The sequence below is a fragment of the Sitophilus oryzae genome, unplaced genomic scaffold (genome assembly GCF_002938485.1).
Source record: "Sitophilus oryzae breed Bouriz unplaced genomic scaffold, Soryzae_2.0 scaffold_1523_pilon_pilon, whole genome shotgun sequence".
NCBI lineage: Eukaryota > Metazoa > Arthropoda > Insecta > Coleoptera > Curculionidae > Sitophilus > Sitophilus oryzae.
In genome coordinates this window covers 1-20,295 of record NW_022146196.1, presented here as the reverse complement: position 1 = coordinate 20,295, position 20,295 = coordinate 1, and the positions used below count along the sequence as shown (strand labels likewise).

Genomic DNA, 20,295 nt, shown 5'->3' with positions numbered 1-20,295 from the left:
CAAATATTGATGTTACTTAATAAATTATTTGTAAAAAATCGAAAGAAAAATGAAACTTCTACACCCTGTATCGCCGAAACTAAACATTTTAGGACATACACTTATACGAGCTTTTTTACTTATTTTAACCTGCAGAATATGCTGCCAAAGTTTCCGGAATACAGTTCGGACCACCCATAGAGAGAATATACACTCACCGGCAAAAAAAACGGCCACTAAAAACTAGTCCCAATTTCAAAGTTGGATTTTTCGCGAACCATTAGATTTTGATGATTTTTTTTTAAATTGTAAATTAATTCCTTCTTAACGGATGCTATGTCAGCAATTTTTATTCCGAATTTATTTTGAGCATATACAGGGCACAACAATAAGACGAAGTTTTTTGCCCAAACTTTGCAACAGCCTGTAGGGTGCAGCAGCTGTAGTAGCTATTGCTAAATCAAATCACATTGTAGCCTCATCTTTTTTGAGCATTTTGTTTTTTTAATCACGACATTATCTCTGTTTGTATTGGAGATACGCTGCTTTAAAACAAACGCCTTGAAAAAAGCTTTAAAATCAAATCAAACATCAAAACGTATACGTAAACTAACTAAAACAAGAAAATTAAAAAAAAGGTAAAGAAATTTTAAGGGACTAATATCTAGTGTCCACTTGCCTGGTGAAATTTCCCGTTTCCATATACCGATTCCAGGCATCCTGGACTGTTGTTCGAAATATGCCCAGGGTATCGGAGACATAACGTTGACTTCGGCCATCCCCAATTAAAGCAACAATACGAGCCACAATAAAGCCACAACATCCGTTACACATAATGGCATTTTTTAATTTGACAACCGTTTTTCTCATATTGCAAATACTCATAAATCCGTTTTCGCCTATGTCGCCTTGATTATTTACACATAAAACTTTCTGCCTTTTCCGAAATGAATTCTGAATTTTTCCGAGACGTTCGTTTTAAAACAGCATATCTCCAATACAAAAAAAGATAATATGGTGATTAAAAAAACAAAATGCTCACAAAAGTTGAGGCTACAATGTGATTTAATTTAGCAATAGCTACTACCGCTGCTGCACCCTACAGGGTGTTACAAAATTCGGGCAAAAAACTTCGTCTTATTGTTGTGCCCTGTATATGCTCAAAATAAATTCGGAATAAAAATTTCTGACGTAGCATCCGTACAGGAAGCATCCTTACCGTTAAAAGGAATTGATTTACAAGTGGTTCGCGAGAAATCCAACTTTGAAATTGGGTCTAGTTTTTAGTGGCGGGTTTTTTTTGCCGGTGAGTTTATATACCGATCTGGTGATCGAAACTGCGTGGTCTGGATTTTATCGTGTAAGACAGTGATGTACAGCTTAATGGCAAATCAAATATATTAAAAAGAGATAAAAGTTGGATTGATACGAATAAAATTTCAAATCGTACAAGTAGGCGTCTATGAAAAATATTGCATATCTAGGCCTGGAACGTTCTATTTCCAAAAATATATAGTGATGATTTAAAATACGCATTGTACACATACTACTTTGGGTTGTTTTGTTTGATAATTACATTGTTTAAAAGTGGTTAAAAGTTAAACATCTATAATTTATAGACATTAGTACAAACAGTAGGTAGTAGGTCTGAGTAGCAAAAGTCATGATTTTTTATTTAATAAATGGTAGACAATAATAGAATTCATTGTTTTTAGTAATAATATTCTAAAACTATAAAAACCTCTCTTTTGGGATCACTCTGAAGATCCGAATTTACCACTAATCTTAAGTTTCTAGATTTGCCACTAATATGAAAAAAAAACAGCAATTGATTGTCATTATATGGGCAATGCCACCGATAGAGTAATTTCCAAGCCAACTGGACGCCGTTTTTTTCGATATACGAAATAATAATAAAAACTGATCTTTTCTTTCAAAGCTGGAGCAGCAATTATTTAATTTGCTGAAATTTGTATATTAGTATGTAATAGTGTGATCCAGGATCAAGTGGTCAAGTAATATATTAAGATTATTGTTAGTTCCCAGTAATAATTAGTACGCAGAAAGAAAAAAATGAGTACGACACAAACCGAGCATCGGGGTACGTCGGGCAAAACATACCCGTTAAGTTTTTGTTCTTTCTTCCGTATGTGGCTTAGTGTTGGCGGTTGGAATCGCCATGGATATTTTTAGGCAAAATATGAATTAATATGTTTTGGTGTCTGAAGAAGCGACAATAAAGTCGCGAAACGTCTCAAAAACATTGTTTCCCTTTCGAGCCTTCCCAAACACCCACGATTTTTTCTGCGTAGTAATATACCCGGTGCGTCTCAATAGTGGCTCACCCCTGAGAATAACTTTTTTATTTTTTCAGACAAAATAAAGATATTTGGTATAGTTAAGTATAATAATAAGATTGGACTTGAAGTTGACGTATTTAATTGTTTCGGTCACTTCCGGTTTCACCGGAAATGAACTACAACTTCTTGATTTTAAATGAACACCCTGGTATTATTTTTTTTGACTTTATCCGATGGAATGACACACTGTGGTCTTGATAAAATTCGAATGGCACATAATCGATATGTCCACTTTTGCGACAATCGTTGGCATGATGGTTGTAATTTTGAAATTGTAACCATGCGGTTATGAACGACAATTTGACTCAATAATACCAAGTGTGGTGGTATCAAATTATCGTAAAAAAATGCTTTTCCAAATTATGCTAATGAGCCAACCTCGTTCCATTGTGAAAAAGAATATGAGTCAGAATAGCTTGTGCATCAGTTTAAACCGGCAGGACAAGAACACCAAAATCATTAGAACGATCAAAATTTATTTTTTCCAAGGCTCCTTGATTTAATTAGTGTTTTTAAATTAAAAAAAAAAAAAAAAAAAAATAAATGAATTTTGTTTTTGAGTGAGTATGTCAAAAATTGACACATGATATGTCTTCCGATTCAGAGTGTCATTTTTTCTATATAGAAGTAAAAAATAACCGAGGGTGCATTTACAAATCAAAGTTGTTTAGTCATTTCCAGTTAGCAAATGGAGACATCCGGGAATCTTTTAGGGATGTTGCCTGGGAAAGTTCCAATGCGGATAGTGGATGGGTAATGGGCGGAAAATTTGTTTTTAATGTATGAATAAAATTTGGAAACATTCCCGGGAAGTGGTTCCGATTTCCCAAATGCAGAAAAGTGATAAGTTAAGAAAATATAACTTTCAAATATAATTTAATTTTTATTATTCTCATAACTAATAATATCAGTTTGTACGTATTGCTAAATAATTCAATCAATCCCACCTCTATGCTTATAGACTAACCAAGTTATTTCAAAACAAACTAAACCATACCAAATCTCGTTATTTTTATCTGGAAAATAAAAAAGATATAGGGGGTGAGCCACTTTGAAGAGATTAATTTCCTTTGCATATAAACAAATATATTTCAGTATGTATACCATAACATCGAGAAAAAACGGCGTAGAGTTAACTTTGAAATGCCGATCGATAACATTGTAGCATTGATAGCAAACTTTGATGCGTTAATTTAATAAAATTATGTATTTTTTAGGTTTTAAGATATATATTGAACCATATAACCAGAAAAAACTATAAGCACTGGATATAAAATCTATTTTGTTCAATGGTACTTTCTGAAGTAGTTAGTACATTAATTATAATGTGGTTACCGATACGCCAAAAAACGGCTAATGCATTTATACCCTGTATAGAATAATAAAGAATCCAAGCTTGGTTCAAATTTTATTTTAAATTTTAGGGGCTTTACATCGTTATATTAATTTTATAAATCTACGATTTATAATATTCAGGTAAAATGTTACTGTTGTTCACAAGACCAATTAAATAATATTTACAAATTATTTTTCTTTAATAAAAAAGTTTTTTTAAATATATAAAAAATTGTATTTTTTATTTTATTAAGAGATAAAAGAATAAATGAATATCTTTCGATCATATTAACGGCATCCGGCAACAACTCTTTAAAAATATTTGAATCTACTTCTGTGGAAGAACAATGATTGTGTCGAGAAGGGGTTAACTACCCCTCTTAACAATAACAATGGACTAATGGTATATGGCCAGAACGCTATCCTGTATTATCGGAATTTTATGGAGAATTCCAGTTCTGTGCCATACACCTCGCACTTTTGTTAGTAACCGACATGGCTGACCAGCCAAGGCCATAGGAACGATATCAGGATTCCTGAGAAGATTCCTGTTATGAGGGCGGCTCCCGCGAACATTCCCGCTATGGATGCTTGATGTTCCGGAACGGTGCTGCAAAAGAAAAATACATATTAAGTTTATAAACATAACATTATACTCATAATAATACCTAAAATTTGGTAAAAATATACAGGTAACTCTATTTAAAAAAATAAAAAAAAAAAAAAAAAGTAATTTTTTCATAAAAATTCAAAAAATAATTTTTAATCAAATTTTGTTTTGTGAGGGGGACAATTTTGTCCCAAAGATGATTGCAAAATCTTCAACCCCTGCTGGTAAGCCATCCCCCATTTTTTCAAATGGGAAGGGGGTCAAGGGGAAAATTCGCAATGAAAAGGGCTTTCTATTCTCTATAATTTCTCCCCGCTTCGTTTTGGAAAATCGGTCGAGTCATTGAGAAAATATGTAGGATTGAAATTTGAAAAAGTTTATTTAAACATTTATCCATTGCCTGGAAACTTATATGGTGAAATTTTGATAAAATAATTTAGTACACACTAAAACACGGTATGTCGCTAGTGGTAGGAAATATAATTTAGAGGTTACTAGTTTATTTGGTTGCTCCGTGTATGTGTATATACAGGTGTTTCCCAGAATTAATCCAGGTACTATAAAATCGTTAGAAACGAATTATATGTATTCTTTAATAAGTATATATTTATTTTTCTCGACAACCGTTTGATGAACAAGAAAACTCAAAAAGATCAATTTTTGTTGAAAAAGGATGGCTGTGTCAAGAAAATATATTTTCTTTGAAAAAGCAGTAGTGGAAAATTCATTTATGTTAAGCGAAAACATCGTTTTTTTTTTTTAATTTTTAACATCCCAGGACTGTGAAAGGAAGTACACACTTTAGATTCCAATACCGGTTATACCCGTATGATCGAGAAAAAACGGCGTCAGCGATGGCTATGGAATGAAGATCGCTGTCATTTTATATGTAAATTTATATGGGAAATGTCATTGATGTTCATTTCCCAGCCAACTGGACTCCGTTTTTTTTCGATCATACGGTATAAAAATTGTTTTAAGAACGCATGAGGAATCACACCATAATTTTTTTAGACTAATTCGAAAACACCCCGTATATTGTCAACTTGACAATGACTGCTGATAAATCAAAAAATACCTTTTCAGTGAAAAAAGCCTGATTTTCGCAGGAAAAAATTTTGATTCTTTTATTGAATTTAATAGTCTGCGTTTGCAAATACCTTGGTTTGTTTTTTAATTTCTATCCATCTAAATTTTAAATATCATATCGTGAAATAGCTCTTTATTATTTTTAACTGTAAAAATGGTGTTTTCTTTGTTGTGTTGCATCCTTGCAAATAAACCAACAAAACCGCAAAACAATGCGTTTCCAAAAGACGATAAGGTATGTATCTTAGATAAAGGAAAAATATATGGTATGTATTCGTTGTTTGATTTTTTTTCGGAAAAAGGATGGCCAGTCAAGAAAAATATTTTCTTTAAAAAAGCAGTGGTGTACCATTTATGTTAAGCAAAAAAATCGTTTTTTTTTTAAATTTTTAACACCCTGTAGATCAGAAAGGAAGTATACTCTGTTTTTTTCTCAGGTAAGATTTCGACAGACGATGACAGAAGAAAAGCAGAGGACGTCCCATACCAATCTATTTATTTTACTAAAAAAAGTTTCTAATAATTTTTAAGTTAACTATGGATGGTTTAAATATAAACTAATAAGGTATCTTTTGTGTTTAACCAGTTTTATTGGTTTATTTCAAAAATGACAGATCGTATTTCAATTTTATTGGTTTGATGGAACGATGAACGACAAACGGACGCCGATGCGTATGAACTCGCCTTTAGATTTTTGACGTCACATTAAAAGCCCTACAAATTAAAGGTTGTTAATTTTGTGTCAACTTTGTCAAATACCCCTGCGTTTTGGAAGATGATGCATTTTGATTCGTGTTATTACGTGTGTTTTGTGGCTTTTGAAGTCAAATGGAGGAAAATCGAGGGAAAAGTAACTGTAGACCCAGAGCACAGTTTATGGTTAATACTCGCTGCCCAGGCAGAAAGTCTTATACACCAATAAAGTTACCATCAATAAAGTTTGTGTATCATCTCGTCGTAGATAAGTGCATCTCGTATATGATAAAAGGATCAAACTAAACACATACTACAAACTGGAGTAGCTGTAAAATATCGACATCACATGATAGGTAAATAATGAATTAAAATTGCAGAAAATAATGTCAAAAGGTAGTGGTTTAAAAAATTAAGATTAAAGTTAATTAATCAACCTTTAAGGTATAAAATTTGGTAAGTGTTATTACTAACAAAACAGTTTGTTTTATTTATGTTGCTTTATTTATTCTTGTGGAATATTACAAATTCCAAATTTGTATTTGTACATAGTTATATTGATAAATATAATCATAATGCTGGAAGTTTCATGAAGCTTAAGTAAGAAATAGTTCTTTTATATTTTTGGTATGTGGTGTCTTGTTCTTGTTTATTTTGTATTAACACACCGTTTTTTTTGTTAAATAAAATAACCTGATTATATTTTTTCAATTTATACAGTTTTTTCACAATATTTTGAAGTAATCACTTGTCCTTGTCAGTCAAATTTGAATATATTAATTTCCTACCATGCGTTCCAGTTGTACCAACTTATTTCTTTGTAAAATAAAATAAACTGCTTTGAAAATAAAATGACAGACACATCTATCACTGTCACGGATCTTCTCGTTGGACAGACTATACTTTAGACCTAATGGTTATGTAAAAATTGTTTTAAGAACACATGAGGAATCACACCATAATTTTTTTAGACCAATTCGAAAACACCCCGTATATTGTCAACTTAACAATGACTGCTGATAAATCAAAAAATACCTTTTCAGTGAAAAAAGCCTGATTCTCGCAGAAAAAAAAAAATTTGGATTTTTATTGAATACAAGCCCATGTTTCTGTAAATACTGGTTTGTTTTTAATTTTCTATCTATCTAAATTTTAAATATCATAGTCAGAAATAGTTTTATTATTTTTAACTGTAAAACGGTGTTTTCTTGTTGTGTTGCATCTTGCAAAGAAACTAACAAACTGCAAAAATGTACGTGTTTCTAAAAGACGATAAGGTATGTATCTTAGATAAAACAAAATATATGGTATGTATTCGTTATTTGATTTTTTTTCGTCTACCTTTAAAATCTATAAATCTCGGTTTATTCATTAGACAGCCAGTCGACTTCTAATGAGGATCATTTCATATGAAACCGGTAAAATAAATAAAAGCAACAAATATATATATATATTCTTATATATTTTTATTAAAGCTACTCTGATATACCAATATATCAGTGTAACTTTAAAATAAATCCTTTGAATTCAAATATAAACATAAAAACATTTTACAGCAGAAAAGCAAAGGCGCTTGGTTAAACGTAGTCTCCACTAAAAACACGGAAGGGCGCTTTGACCCAAAATTTTACTACTAAGTTTCATATCTATCTTAATAGTAGATTATTTTCTTTTATCTATGCATTTATCAGAGTAAATGATAAGGATAAATTCCTTCGACCAATTTGCTGTTTTTTCCTTATTATTTCTAGATGTTTACGCATTTTTCAATTTGCCACAAGGTTAAACGATCAGGTTAGGTAGTGTACCTTCTTTTTGAACGGTGTAGTTAATCGGCAACTGTCGGTACTGGGTTGAGGACAACCCCAGGGTTTTTCACGACATGCACACACAAACTCTCAGAAATTGAACGTGTGGGCTGGTATTTTAGAAATTCTATTATGGGTCCTTTTGTTCTTCCTGGAAATCTAACAGGTTATATGTACTTGGATTTACTGGAAAATACCATCGACCCAGCCCTAAGTGACATCATAGAGAACAATCCTGGATACGTTGAAGCGGAACTAATATTTCAACAAGACGGTGCACCTCCACATTACTCTCAAAATGTGCGTAATTATAGTAAACGCCACTAATGTTTGGGAGTGATTCATTGCTTGATGAAGTTAGAATCGACACGCTATCATTTTTACATTAAATACGTAATTTTTTACCGCAGATGTAGGTTTTTAAAGGTCCGGTCTAATAATCTGCCTGCGCTCCTCCTACTTATTCTAAAATGTTAGCGTGATTGACAAAGACGATACTATATCGCATTTCTTTGATCGATTCGTTTTTGTGCGTCAGTCCATTGGTGTGCTTGCAGTGCGACCAATAGACCATTCCAGAATGACGTCACTGACAGGTCGGCAAAATTTGCTGGGAGGCACACAAACCAATTAATTTTCACGTTGTCCATATGTAAACACAATAATCCAAGGTTTAAACGAACTTAAAACAGTGAAAAATGCCTCATTTTTATTGTGTTATTAAGTGTTTAATGCGTGATAATGTCTAATTTTTCCCAAATCATGCTGCTTTGACCAACAGAGGAAATAATTTAAATACATTATCTAATGTTCGAAGAGAAGTGTGGTTAAAAGCTTTGAAATGAAAGGCCCCTGTATGAAAGTGAGATTAAAAAGAAACGAATTTGTTCCAAAGACTTTATAACTGGTAACGTTTTGCAAAATTATCATTTATTGAGTTTAAATTAGCGAAAAATAAGTTTTTGTTTTTAAGACGAATTATGTTCGGAGATAAGTCTAATTCAGCCAAAATTTGGGATATTCTTCCTGTCTCCAACTACTTCCTGTCTTCAACCCTACAAGTCATCTTCTAGATTTGGCAGATTAAGAAAAAGATTTAAAAATGAATCAGAGGTTTGTTATATATACTAAGATATATACAAGCGTATAAAGTATTTTTATTTTTAGTTAAAGATGTTGCTATAAAAGATGAAAATCGACTAGTGAATTTTCATAATCCTCCAATCGTTAATCAACTTTATTCAATTTAAATCGTCTGAGATAGAAGACGATAAACCTAAATACACGACAAGGATTGCACTTCTGGAACATCAGCTGAATAAGAACGATAACAATTAATAGAAAAGAGAAATTAATAGATTGCCACTTGAAGTCAAGTTAATAGAAGTAAAGAGTAGTTTGAGACAGAAGTAAAGAGTAGTTGCACAATTGAAATATTTGTTAATTTGATTTAGAGTCAGATTTCCTGTAGACAAGTCAATAAATATTGTGTGACGTTATTTCATTTTCTGTATATACTATTTTGTATTTTTACATTTGTATGTTACATTCCTTGACGTAAAGAATATTATTATTATTAACTACTAATAAATGTAGATTTATTTAAATATAATAGGATTTTAAAAAAATATGTGTTTATTTTTAATAGTATAAACCTTGGTTTATAAAGTTTAAATATCTATTATAAATTTTAAATAATATCTGAAACATCAATCCATGAGTTAAACCTGGAAGAAAAGCCTAACCACTTCACATAAAATTGTCTATTATTATTTTTCTGGTGGTGACCTAGCATTATTTCAACTAGATCAATACCAGGAGACTTTGTCTTCTGTAATTCGGCCTCATAAAAATACCCTTTAATTGGTTGACTTACTGATTCTAGGATAATTAAAATTGAGGATTAAAGAAAATTGAGAATTAAAAAAATATGTCTATAACGCTATAAAAGACTAAAAACACAAAGAAATGAATGCAAGTTAATGGTTTATATACACAGATTTATATACGGTTTGTATGCCTCCCAGCGAAAATGGCGGATCTGTCAAAGTCAAGTGTTCTGGAATGGTCTATGGGGCATTCCATTTTATATTTATAACCAAATATATGTTTTGACAAGACTTTGACAGTTAAAACAACAAATTACAACAGATTATATATTGATTATTATAATGACTTGAAACACCACGGCACTGGAATTAAGTTTTATGTAACCTTGAACAGATTAGTTCACATGGTAGCGACCGATAAATCACTCCCAAACATTCGTGGCGTTTACTATATATTTAAACAATAACTTTCTCGGTCGGTCGATAGGACGAAGGGGTGCAATTGAGTGGCCTCCCCGGTCACCCGACTTGACTCCTTTAGACTTTTTTCTATGGGGACACATAAAAAGTAAAGTGTATAGCACTCCACCCGCCTCATTAGAAAACCTGCAAAGACGAATTATTGATGTTTGGATAGTGAAGTGACCCCGCAAGTTTTTCAGAATGTTCTAGAACGGGTTTGGAAATAATTTTTCAACCCATTCAACAACATTTTCAGCATTTGCTTCATTAATAAGGTAAGTTTTTTTAATTAATTCAATTTATGCGTTTTTTGCAAAAAGTACTTTTCAAATTTCAATCCTTCATATTTTCAAAATGACTCGACCGATTTTTAAAAACGAAGCGGGGAAATATAGAGAATAAAAAGCCCTTTTCATTGCGATGCCAGTTGACCCCCTTCCCATTTGAAAAAAGTTGGGGGATGACACCCCCGCTTAGAGGGTTGAAGATTTTGCAATCATTTTTGAGGCAGAAGTTGTCCCCCTCACAAACAAAATTGACGTGTTTTTGGATTTTTTGAAAAAAAAAATACCCTAGCCGTTATGCCTTGCGGAACGTTTTCGATGGGCCACCCTGTATAGCATAAATGTGTTATAATGAAATATGGAAAAATACCTAAAATATTTAAAATTACGAATTTGTGTAAATATGGCAACATTTTAAAAAAGTAAAATATGCTTTGGATAGAAATTCTCTACATTGCACATATTTACACTTTTTTTCTAGTATATACGGTTTAGAAGTTATCGGGGCTTCTATAACATTTTAAAATGAGCCATTTCTCCAAAAATTTCAATATTTTTTAATTAATTTATTTTTGAATTTAGGAAAAACTTTATTTGAACTTTTTTAAGTGATACCTACCTAGGAGCGTACATCATTGCTATTGAACTGAAATAACCACTGGTAAGTGCCATTGTGGCTGCTATAAACCAATAGACATAGTCGTTGTCTATGCCAACTGGTAAAATCCTCTGAATTCCTATCGGCTGGTAATTGCAAAACAGGTACAGTGGTATATAAAGGAATCTCAACGTTACAGGGATCCACAGATATTCTTTTTTGGGCTAAAAATTTCAACTAATATGAGTAAATAAACAAATTATCCAGCAGCTTTGAACAACAACATAAAACGTTAAAGGCTTACAGTTCGTAACTTTACTAAGTTCCAGGTCACTTTTAAAAAGGCCCTACACGCTACGATATCTGAGTGATTTGAACTGATGTACAGTTCTTCGATTCAGTCTAAAGACTTTAAATGTATTTGGTCTGGACCTATCATCTGCAAGTGAAAGAAAACAAAATAAAAGTTGCAACAACTTATCATATGCCAAAATGCGTATATGTATTATTAAAAGTACGTGTTGTAGGAAAAGTTGCTGCAACTTTTCTTGCATGCAAGTAAAATTGCGAACTGTAAAACGTTTTACTATAACCATGTTAGCATCATAGGCAGATGAAAACTAGCTACACATTGAATAGGTTACAGTCTTTAAATGTAAAAATTGTATACAAACAGGTTTTCCATAAAACTACTTCAACTGTCATCGTCCAAAGCGTGTTTGATCATGATTTGATCATTCTGTATATCGAAAGTACATTTTCTGATTGAATATTGTGTGTTGTGACATATAATATTTGCCAATTTTAATAGACCTACTACGATCACTAGAGGATATTGCCAATGAGGGGAAAAGCATAGCAAACAAGAGTCCACATCTGCTAGACCAGAAAACTATATGCTCACCATGAACGGGATTTTGGAGAAAAGGTAAGGATTAATGAACACTCAAGAGATAGTGTGTACACTATGCTTCTGTGACTTCAGTAGGCACTGGTATAAGAATCTTTTCAGAGGAACTAGACATCCGACGATCTTTAATATCTATCGGATGGCTGTAATGTTTTACAAGCAGAGGTTGACACTATAAAGGAAGCGGCCAGTTGTATACGAGGGAAAATCGCTGATAGACCAATAAGAGATATCGTGATATACACTGACAGCTTAGGCGCTGTAAGGTTTATTCTCACTATACCTTCCGTATCAGCCCCCTTCCGTTTACATAAAATATTATATCTTGTAAATGAATAGGACAATGCACACTATATCCGTTCCGTTTCCCTTCCGTTCCATATCCCTTCCTTCCATACATTTTTTTGGCGGACGAACTGCAGCGTATCGGAAACAGCGTTGTCAAGTTCTTACATTTGTACCAGCTCTGTTAACATTTTGCTGATAGTTATTTATTCTTTCACTTCTTAATTAAATTTATTGCCTTTTTCAAAAGATACACATTTTTAAAATAAAACTTTCGTAATGATATAAATTGTAAAATAAAAAGTATGGAACTAATACGGAACGGAAGCTTACGTATAGCGTCAATACAATAAAAATACGGAACGAATATGGAAACAGAAGGTATAGTGAGAATCAACCTTTAAGAAGCATCACCATATAACCAGTGAGATGGAAAACTGCGATGGACTGCCGAGAAGCACTGTCCTGGCTGCGTCAAGGCGGGGTTAGTCATGGGTAAGCGCTGCGCGGCGCAATTGGGTTGATACACTTTATTGATTGATTCGATACCTTGCGTAAAATGTATATGACGCAAAGCGCAGTTGTCAGGTTAGCGTTGGCACCCCTGACAAGACGTTGTTAGTAGCTGGTTTTGCGTTATTGCGTTGCATTCATTGAACTAAATACAAAATATACGGGCGTCGGTCGGTCGTTCGTAGGCGACAGTGAAGTGAACTGCTTAAATGCGCTATTGCGATAGTGTATTACTTTATCAATGAATATGAATAGAATATGGAACCGTGGTCGCGTAGCTCACACGCGAACACGGTTTCATGATAATCTAGGCCTAGGCTTTAAGATATTAATATTCGTAGTTCCTGTGTAGGGGTCCTGGGTGGTGGTGGGTTTGTGTCTCCATGCTTTTTTTATACTATATTTAATATTAATAATATTTTATTAATTATTATATTTTTAATATTTACTATATAACAAAATTTTCTAATAAACCTTTAAATCTAAATTTTTCCTTTAGAGAGGTAACTTTCATAGAAACTGAAACGCCATAAATTCGTTAAAAAATAAGCATAGTAAAGATATTTATAACATGACCATTCCACTAGTTCAAAAAGTAATAAATTTATCAATATATCCTCTAACTAAATTATTCAATAGATATATAAGAGACGGTACGTATCCCAGTAGTTTAAAAATTTCCAAAATCGTACCAGTATTTAAAAAAGGTGATCCTGAAAGTGTGAATAATTATAGACCTATAGCTTTAATACCCACACTTTCAAAAATTTTTGAATGTTTATTGAAACACCAGTTAACACATTACTTTGAATCTAATAACTTGTTCATAGAGAATCAGTTTGGGTTTCGTAAAGGAAAATCTACAACAATGGCTTGCATTCGTTTGATGGAAGATATAATTGAGGGTTTTGAGAGCGGTAACTATGTTGGTTCGGTCTTCTGTGACCTTACCAAGGCCTTTGATTGTGTGGATCACAACATACTTTTACAGAAAATTTCATATTATGGAGTAAATAATTTGAGTTCGAAATTATTGGCTGATTATCTTGTAAACCGATCTCAACAAACATCAAATTCAAGGCTCAGTATTAGGACCTTTATTGTTTTTAATTTACATTAATGATTTACCCGTGGCTACACTTCAGAATAATTTGATTTTGTTTGCCGATGACACTACTATCTTATGTGCTCGGAAATCCCCTGAAGAAATTCAAACTAATTTTGAATCGATTTTGCTAAATGTTGGTGACTGGTTGTGACAACCGATTATGCCTGAATAACACTAAAACAGAAAGAGTTATTTTTTCTCTTAAAACAAAATATAAAGTAGATTTCTGCAGTGTCCGATTTCTGGGAATAAAATTTGACACAAAACTGAGTTTTGAAAGTCAAGTAGACTATGTGGCAAGGAAGGTTTCCATAAGCATGTATGCATTTCGGCGATTGGCTAAGTGTGTGGAGAGTGATGTGTTAGTAGCTGCCTATCATGCTCTCATTCACTCGGTGCTTACTTATGGAATACTTGTTTGGAGTCACTCAGCTCATGCTGAGAGACTGTTTGGACTGCAAAGAAAAGCATTGAGAATTTTGTCAAATTTAAGTTATCAAGCAGATACAAAAAACGCCTACAGAAGACTGGGAATACTGACACTTCCATGTTGCTATATCCTCCAATGTCTTTTATTTGTGAAGGATAACCTAGAACTTATACTACGCATGATGAACAACACAATTATGCAACCAGAAACAGAATGAATATAAAGCCTGTTCATTTGCGCCTCGGAAGATCTTGGAACTCCAGCCTTCATTATGCTCCTGCATGCTTTAATAAATTATCTCAAAATGTCAGAAATTTACCAAGACATCAATTTAAAACGACAATTAAAAGCTACCTTCTTGATACGGCTTATTTTAGTGTTACTGATTTTTTAGAAAGCAGTAAAGGGTTATAGCGTGGTTATAGGTTAAAACATTTACATTGTGTATGTATTTTTTTGTGTACTTTAAATTACTGTTAGATAATTATTGTGCTTATTTTATAATTTTGCATTTTACAAAATATGACTTTGTGTAAGGATACTTGTGTCTATTAACATGCAATAAATGATTTGATTTGATTTGATTTAAAGGAAAGAAAGAACGAATTCCTTTATTAGGTATAACAAACATATAACATAAAATATTCTCTAAAAAGTGAAAATAAATATAAAATCCCAATAACTTAAAAAATCAAATAATATCAAATATAATGAAATTGATGAATGAATATCAAATATAATAAAAATCAAAAATAATGAAAACAAAAATAAAGTCTTAATAAAAGATAACGTAGTAAAGTAGTAAAGTGTTTCTTTAAACTAATATGTCGATTCTACAAACGATGTCGGTAAAAAACTAATAAACCCTAACTTAAGCTAAAATTCGAATCTCAAAGGTCAGTGTTATTTAAATTATAATTGAGAAAAATTATTTCTGATTTTTTTTCTTTTCAATTTCGCGCGTCTCTATTACGTACTTGAGAGTGTATTGGTCGAATTGGTCCGACGTCCGACCGTTCGTAGTTTTGGCTCTGTACTGTATCATCATACAAGGATACAAGGAGGTGCTCCAGCGTTATAGTATCAGCGCAATAAATTTCAGTGTGCAGTTCACTCTGTGCTGGGTGCCAGGCCACAGCAATGTGGTGGGCAACCAAGAAACGGACAGACTCGCCGTAGTCGGGGCCGGGCCGTAGCCAATTAGGGGCCATGGGAGAGGCCGTGGCAGATAACCCACCACTTGTGACGGATCTACACACTATCTAGGAACTACCATTTTAAGGCTATAGGAACTACCATTAAGACCAAGCAGCAAGAGACGTGGCAACACTGTAAGGGCTGCGCGACAGCTTGAAGACTGTGGCCAGTGATAGCAAAAAGACAAATCAACTACTAGAGCACAAAAAGAACATAGTACGCATAATTGTGTCGTCACTGGAAACTACCCCACGGGAATAAACCTCGTGAGATGGAAGATTTCCAATGACGACTACTGCAGAGAAGAAATCATAGAGCACCTGCGTAGCAGAAATCAACGTCAGCGACATTGGGAACTTTGTAAAGAGCTAGAAGTGCTTTAACGTAAAGAAAAAATGGGAGGAAGGTATGGTACAATAATACAGGGGTATCGCAATAGGCCCAAGGCCTCCGAGTGAGGGATCAAACAGGATCTCAAACCCCAGCAACCTAACTTAACCTAACCTACAATGTTAATATTATATAGAAAAATCATTGGTATCGGGAAAGCTCAAAGGAAACAATTATATTCTGTGGGTCGTCAGGTATTAAAACATTTAAAAGATGTCTATACCTATGTGGCGGATTCATCTCTCCAAAAAAATTCTATATCAATCTACAAAATAAAATAGTTATTTTTTGTAAACACTGCTGCGTCAATCCAAACGAAAACTACTTGTCAGCAGTTAGGATTACAGATATGCAAATTTGCCTAACGAACAAAAAAATGGTTAACGTTTCGGAAAGTTTATCTTTCCGTCGTCCGAAGCAAAAAAAAATACAAAAAATAAAGAAAAAACTATTTAAAATATTTAAGTTCAACTATTCGAGAACACTTTTTTAAACCAGATACGTCTACGAAAACCGTTGACGTTCTGTTAAAATGACATTATATCAAGTTAAAAAAGTTAAAACATTTAGTATTCCCAATGCCTACGAAAATGATCTATGGCGACTCTATAACCGGTCACACTAGAAAAACATACACGATTTGAACAAATAAACTACGGAAACTTTTTTGTACGATGCACACCATCGTTAGTATATGATGTGGTACTAGTTTTAGTGCCTGGAGTCGCGAAACGTCGCACAAAATATAATTATTTCCTTTGAGCCTTACCAATACCCACGAATCTTTCTATATATTAATTACTGGGAACAATCCAGTATACAATAATCATAATTTTAATAATCTAATGATATCAAAAACTTACCCATATATAATATGAAGGCAAAATGCTTCCAATCATAGCAAAAATATTGAACGTAAGGAAACATAGAATTTGTCGATATATTTCGCCATTTTGAATGAAAAAGTTTGGACTGCTCTTTTTAATATCTGAAAAATATGATTTATGTAACATTAATTTTAATAAGTTTTATTAGTTGTTTGAAATGTTGTTTTATTAGTTTGTAACGAAAATAAGCACTTCCAAGACATATTCCTGAAGAAGCATTACATTAAATGCGAAACGTCAAAGATATATTTTTAATTGACCATAGACACAATACCCAAGAAACAATTAATAAGACTTATTATATAAAGGCTAAAGAATAATTACATTCGTTAATTTTAACTACTTAATAATCTAAAACCTAGAGGTATAATTTACAAGAAGCTTACTGAAAGAAGCTACAACATATCATTCAGCTCATTCAGTATAACCAGCTTACTAGAACTACAGCTTATTGAGTATCCGTATCCGTATTCCCTTACACATAGCTTACAGAATAGCAAATTTCAATATAAAAGACCATAACTGGTACCTACTGAAGAGGCTGTTATCTACTTCACAAAAGATGACGATTGCGTCAGACTTTTTTTCTTTTTTTTTCTGATAATTTTTTCAGAGAGTACTATTGAACGAATTTATTACCGTTATAAGGTGATTAATATAGCATAGAGGATATAATAGAGGTTAGAGATGAGCAGAAAATCGCAAACTGCGATTAAAGCTTGATTTTCACGCATCCGTTGTCCGACGATACGATAATACGATACTAATTTTATTGGTTGAATTTAAAGGCTTCAATTGGTTAACTGTTTCTAACCAATCGAAGTCTTTAAATTCAACCAATAAAATAAATATCGTATCATCGTATGGTCGGATAATGGATGCATGTAAATCAAGCTTTAATCGCAGCGATTGTAAATTCGCGATCGCAACCTGCGATTCCTTTCCATAGCAAACTGCGACTTGCGATTGAAACATCTATCTGCCGATTTTGGATTTTAGGCAACCAATATTACACCAGTTGTGATTTGCAATCGCAGTGGGTACGCGAACGAAAATCCCAGCATTGCGATTTTCGTTCGCATCGGCGCGGCTGTGCATCGACACGGCACTGAGCGACTGAGCAGGCGAACGAAGAGCTGGGAACGAAAATCGCAGCGCTCGAAAAACATTGCAATTTTCATTCGCACCGGCCGGCGGCAGCGCGGCATCAACACGGCAGTGGGCAGGCAAACGAGGAGCTGAACATAAAACCTTGGTGCCTTCAACATCAAAACTGGACAACTGAGAATTGGCAAAATGTTTTTTTTTTCGGATGAGAGCAAAATTGGTCTAAGATCAGATGACCATCGAATTTGGTCTCTCAGAGCTCCAGGAAGACGAGCGAGACTCCAGGCTGCCAAATCTGTACCAAGATATAAAGGAGGAACTGTAATGTTCTGGGGAGGTATTATGCTGGGAGCAAAAACTCCATTGTTACCACTTCAACAAACTTTATCGGGTCGGAGGTATGTTGATTTAGTGCTAGAACTAATCGTTAGTCTTTGGAGAGCTGCAATTGGGGATAATTTTAACTTCATCATAATACCTAACCTCTCCGTACCAGCAGAGTGACTACAGAATGTCTTGAAACGGAAGGTGTCATATAGTTTCAGACTGGCCTGCATGTTCGCCAGATCTAAACCCTATCAAACACTAGTGGGACCAGCTCAAAAGAAGGATTAGAGCTCGTCGAAACAATTCAGGAAATCTCGCACAGCTTGTTGATGCAGCATTAGCAGAATGGGAAAACATACCTCAAAACAACGTTGATAATTTAATAAAAAGCATGCCAGCACGGCTAGAAGCTTGCATAAGGGCTAGAGGTGGCAACAAGGATTTTTGAAATTATCAATTTTCTCTTTGTTTTTGCTTTTTGACCTTTTTAAAAATTTAAATCTCATTTCGTTTCAGAAACTAAAATAATACCATTGTGTTTATTTTGGGAAGTGATTATTTTTTTATTGCTATATGGATTATTTTTCATTAAAAGTCATTGGTAAGGACCGAGTTTTATTCATAAACACAAAATGTTCATACATCTCAGAAACTATGAAAAATAACAGATGATTCCGTATAAGTTTGGTTGTGTGTATTAGTACAACTTGATTTCTTAGTTCATCGGAATATTGAATCGAACTGTACAGGGTGGGTCAAATTGGACGCTTTTAAAGGGAAACACCCTTTTCTATAGGAGATAGACGAAAACTAATATCGGTGTCTGGAGCTCAATTTTTATCAAAAACATGATGGTGGAAACCGCACATGGATATCTATTACCGTTTCGGAGTGTTTTTCAAAAATGTGCATTTTTATAAAATCGGTATAACTTTTTTGCTATGGAAAATTTTGTATTTTTGTGAAAACATTTCTAAAGCACCTTTTACGTAAAATTTAATGGTTTATGTATTTTTTTTTTAAATTAATAATTTCATAATTATCAACAGAAAATTTGATTTTATATATGGGACACCCTATAATTTTCTAATTAATTGAAAAGAATTTAAAATTACCTTTCCAAAAATATAGCATACTTGATATATTGCTCGATTCCTCTTTTTTTTAAAGAGTTTTTAAAAATTCGCCCACTTGAATAAGTAGGCTTTGATCGATGCCGACTGTAATGCAAAAAAATTCTAGCTGTGAACAGCAATTAAAACGAAAATTATATTGTCAATGAGAGATGCAGAATTTTATAACAATTTAAACAATATTTAGCGCCATTAACACATTCAAATTATATCTAATAACAATAAAAATGAATAGCAAACCAAAACATGAGATTTTGCTACAGGTGTGATTGGCATGTCGACCGTCTTCTGTTGTGGACAGACGGGACCGTTTTTGACCATTTCTAGCGGAATTCATTAACTCAGTGGGGTGAAAGATACCCTCGCATAACCGCTAAGTACTTTTAAACAAAAACCTTTATTCTTCCGCAAAAATAAAAATCCACTATGGATAACAGGCACTAAGTCCGGCGGCCTCGACGGCCAAAGACTGGGATCGTTTTTACAGAATTCTATTATTCCGCGAAATACAAAGTTATGGGCAATTTTCCAAATGGTCAAAAATTCAAAAAGACCCTGTATCTGGGTTGGCAGTGAAAATATCAACAGGCGGTTTACGCCATTAAACGTTTCTCAGAAATCGAGCCCATGACATCTATGTCGGTTTTGCTCTATCTAGTCAGGAAATAGGGTTTCTCTGTTAAAACAGACGAATTTCGACCACCCTGTACATTACTTTTTTAATTCGTTAGAATTAGAATATTTAGTAAGACGCAATCGTCTTCTTTCGCGAATTGCACTGTACAAAACCATTTTATCATAGATAATTACCTGCTTGAACAGCTGGAAAAGTAGCTAGGGTAACGAAGAAAATGAAAAATACGTTGTACAATTGCGGGAAAGCTTTCTTAATGATTTCCATATATGGTTGTTTTTCGGTTACGGCCGTAGTCGCTTTTCTTTGCTCCTGCATTTTCTTTTC

At 33.4% G+C, this 20,295-nt stretch overlaps 1 protein-coding gene and 1 long non-coding RNA gene across 2 annotated transcripts; one reads left to right on the top strand and one right to left on the bottom strand.

Moving 5' to 3' along the window:
* Positions 1–3,994: 3,994 nt before the first annotated feature.
* Positions 3,995–20,289, bottom strand: LOC115878773 (equilibrative nucleoside transporter 1-like). The gene is made up of 4 exons (XM_030895371.1): positions 20,145–20,289; positions 16,744–16,868; positions 11,069–11,271; positions 3,995–4,284 (listed from the first exon to the last, which is right to left on the bottom strand). Exons 1-4 carry the CDS (start codon positions 20,284–20,286, stop codon positions 4,158–4,160), a joined length of 597 nt encoding a protein of 198 aa, XP_030751231.1. The 5' UTR covers positions 20,287–20,289; the 3' UTR covers positions 3,995–4,157.
* Positions 8,250–9,144, top strand: LOC115878774. Its single transcript, XR_004049599.1, has 3 exons — positions 8,250–8,781; positions 8,865–8,987; positions 9,042–9,144. It is a non-coding gene; the product is annotated as an uncharacterized LOC115878774 (long non-coding RNA).
* Positions 20,290–20,295: the final 6 nt, after the last annotated feature.